At 50.9% G+C, this 3,558-nt stretch overlaps 1 protein-coding gene across 1 annotated transcript; it reads left to right on the top strand.

The window, feature by feature from the left end:
* The first annotated feature begins 1,498 nt into the window (after window positions 1–1,498).
* Window positions 1,499–2,750, top strand: LOC102976027 (pygopus homolog 2). The gene is given in 3 exon segments (XM_024126253.2): window positions 1,499–1,677; window positions 1,680–2,229; window positions 2,231–2,750. Coding segments are annotated over 3 exon segments (1,215 nt in total). The 5' UTR covers window positions 1,499–1,532.
* Window positions 2,751–3,558: the final 808 nt, after the last annotated feature.

Here is a 3,558-nt window from a genome sequence, read left to right as displayed (position 1 = left end):
ATCAGCCACAAAAAAAGAATGAAACAATGCCACTTACAGCAACATGGATGGACCTAGAGATTAGCACACCAAGTGAAGTTAAGTCAGAGGGAGAATGACAAATATCATATGGTATCGCTTATATGTGGAATCTAAAATATGATACTAATGAACTTATTTACAAAACAGAAATAGATGCACAGACATAGAAAACAAACTTATGGTTACCAAAGGGGAAAAGGAGGGGAGGGATAAATTAGGAGTTTGGAATTCGCAGATAAAAACTACTATATACAAAATAGGTAAACAAGGTCCTACTGTATAGCACAGGGAAATATATTCAATATCTTGTAATAACCTATAATGGAAAAGAATATACATATGTAACTGAATCACTTTGCTGTACACAAGAAGACAATAACATTGTAAGTCAACTATACTTCAATAAAATAAATAAATAAGAAATAATTCCCTCTCTTACTGTAGAGTAGAACATCATTATACACTGGGATTTATCATATGGTAGTAAAAAATATTTGTTTGAATGGCTCTCTCTCCCAACTGACCACCATATGAATTCCTTGAAGGCAGGAACTGACTTGATTCATTTTTTTTTATCTGTTTTTTTGGCCACACCTTGCAGCCTGTGGGATCCTAGTTCCCCAACCAGGGACTGAACCCAGGCCCTCGGCAGGGAAAGCACGGAGTCCCAACCGCTGGACCACCAGGAAATTCCCTTGATTCATTTTTACATGCCCAGTACCTGAAAAATAGTAGGTGCTGAAGCAACATGATGCTTTTGGAGCCCAAAACATCATTATGGAAAACTGTGTTTTAATCCTAGGCTCAATCACTTAATTTTGCAGTTTCCTTATATGTAAATGAGGGATAAACACCTTACAGGATTGTTGGGAAATTGAAAGATACCCATAAAGTGACTAACCCAGTGCCTGGCACATGGAAGGCACTGTAATATGTGCTCAATAAATGTTAGCTGAATTTATCTTTCCCTACAGCTCTTTCCACTTATGTATTTACTCAAAATATTTCCAGACTTCTCAAAATTTAAACCTCTACCTTGTTTCTTTTTATTCTTTCCTATATACCAGAATTTAAATATAACCACAGCTATAAAAATAAAGGACTTTACTGTGTATTCAGGCAATTAATGCATTTGAGGGCAGTAAGTTCCATTTTTTTTCCAGAAATAAAATATCCTAAGGAATGGGAACTAAAGTACAGGGCATTCAGCTTTATTGTCTCTTCTATTTCTCACCAAAAGAGAAAAATAAAAAAGCTTCAATATTTATAAGACTAAGAAGGGATGCGCATAATTTTGCCTTAACATACATTTCTGCGGGCCGCGAGGCTGGTCGGGCGGCGAGGCTGAGCGAGCGCACAGTTGGCGCCCCGGGCTCGCCGCCCCCGCCTCGCCGCACCTCCGGCTTGCTGCCGCGCGGGGGCCTGCGCCGTCCCCGTCAACCGTTCCGGGCCAGAGTGCAACCCCAGGGCGCGTCCGTCCCCCGCCGCCGCTGGCCCCGGTACCCCACTCCATGGCCGCCTCGGCGCCGCCCCCACCGGACAAGCTGGAGGGAGGTGGCGGCCCCGCACCGCGCCCTACGCCACCCAGCACCGGGAGGAAGCAGGGCAAGGCCGGCCTGCAAATGAAGAGCCCAGAAAAGAAGCGAAGGAAGGCAAATACCAGGGCCCTGCATACTCACATCTGACGGAGTTTGCGCCACCCCCGACTCCCATGGTGGATCACCTGGTTGCATTCGACCCTTCTGAGGATGACTTCGGAGCCCCTATGGTGGGGGTCGCAGCCCCTCCATTCCTGGGCAGTCCTGTCCCCTTTGGGGGCTTCCGTGTACAGGGGTGCATGGCAGGCCAGGTACCCGCAGGCTATGGCACTGGGGGTGGAGGAGGCCCCCAGCGTCTTCGTCGACAGCCCCCGCCTTTCCCTCCCAACCCCATGGGCCCTGCTTTCAACATGCCCCCCCAGGGCCCTGGCTACCCTCCCCCAGGCAACATGAACTTTCCCAGCCAACCCTTCAACCAGCCTCTGGGTCAAAACTTCAGCCCGCCTGGTGGGCAGATGATGCCAGGCCCCATGGGGGGATGTGGCCACACAATCTCACCCACCATGGGACAACCTCCCAGAGGGGAGCTGGGCCCCCCTTGTCTCCCCCAACGCTTTGCCCAGTCAGGGGCACCTTTTGGCCCTTCTCCTCTCCAGAGACCTGGTCAGGGCTCCCCAGCTTGCCCCCAACACAGGCCCCTTCCCTGGTCCAGACCCTGGCTTTCCTGGCCCTGGCGGTGAGGATGGGGGGAAGCCCTTAAAGGCACCTGCTCCCACTGCTTCTCCCCAGGAGCCCCACTCAGGCTCCCCAGCTGCTGCTGTTAATGGAAATCAGCCCGGTTTTCCCCCAAACAGCAGTGGGCAGGGTGGGGGCACCCCAGATGCCAATAGCCTGGCACCCCCTGGCAAGACAAGTACGGGCTCAGGGCCCCAGCCTCCCCCAGGCCTGGTGTATCCATGTGGTGCCTGTCGGAGTGAGGTGAACGACGACCAAGATGCCATTCTGTGTGAGGCTTCCTGCCAGAAGTGGTTCCACCGCGAGTGCACAGGCATGACTGAGAGCGCCTATGGGTTGCTGACCACTGAGGCCTCTGCTGTCTGGGCCTGCGATCTCTGCCTCAAGACCAAGGAGATCCAGTCTGTCTACATCCGCGAGGGCATGGGGCAGCTGATGGCTGCTAACGATGGGTGATGCTGGCGCGGTGCCCAGGAAGTGCATACATTCCTCCCTGCTCTTCCAGGGTGGTTGTTTTCCTGTCTGGCTCTTGGTCCTTGTTTCCACTGGCTTCCCATCCCCATGAGGCAGAAACACAATGGCTCCTGGGGGCAGAAAAGGAACTGAGACAGGCAGGTAGAAGAGCCTGGATTGCCCACTTTTCTGGAAACTTACATGTTGAGATCTACAGAGGTCCAGGAAACCAAAGCCCTGCCAAGCAGAGCCATTTTTGGTGGCTGTCTCTGGAGGCCTAGGGGTGTGACTGCAAGAGAAAAGAGGCTGGAGGAAGATCTGAAGGGCAGGGGTGTCCCTCTACAGATGATGGATGCCCCCAACACCTGTGCCTAACACTCCTATCTAGCACCCCAACCGCAGACTTAGTTTTTGGAGTCCAGTATTAAAAGGTTTCTGGCCAGAGGAGTTGAGGGTCTCTTCCCATCTCTGCAGTAGCCCTTTCATGGGTGCTGGGAAAAAGCTTTAGGGAATAAATGGAGATTTTCCCCTTTTCTTGCCTTACCCTTGCCTCCTCCAAGACCTACCCAACTCCTCCCCCGTCAGAGAACCAAATAGCTTGAAGAAGCAAGAGAGTAAGTGGCTATGACCACGTGGCTTGGTGATTTGGGGCTTCAAGACAGTAGGTAAGAGATGCTGTCAGGACATATCTCCCTCATACCAAAGTCACTGGTCCTTTCTCAGGCTCTCTTGTGCTTTTTCCCTAAGGACAATATTTTTGCTAAAAATTGGGATATGTGGTCTGACAGAGCAGAATATTTGATGTTTGGAC

The sequence above is a fragment of the Physeter macrocephalus genome, chromosome 8, assembly GCF_002837175.3.
Source record: "Physeter macrocephalus isolate SW-GA chromosome 8, ASM283717v5, whole genome shotgun sequence".
In the NCBI taxonomy this organism is placed as follows: domain Eukaryota; kingdom Metazoa; phylum Chordata; class Mammalia; order Artiodactyla; family Physeteridae; genus Physeter; species Physeter macrocephalus.
This window is presented reverse-complemented; position numbering and strand designations above follow the sequence as displayed.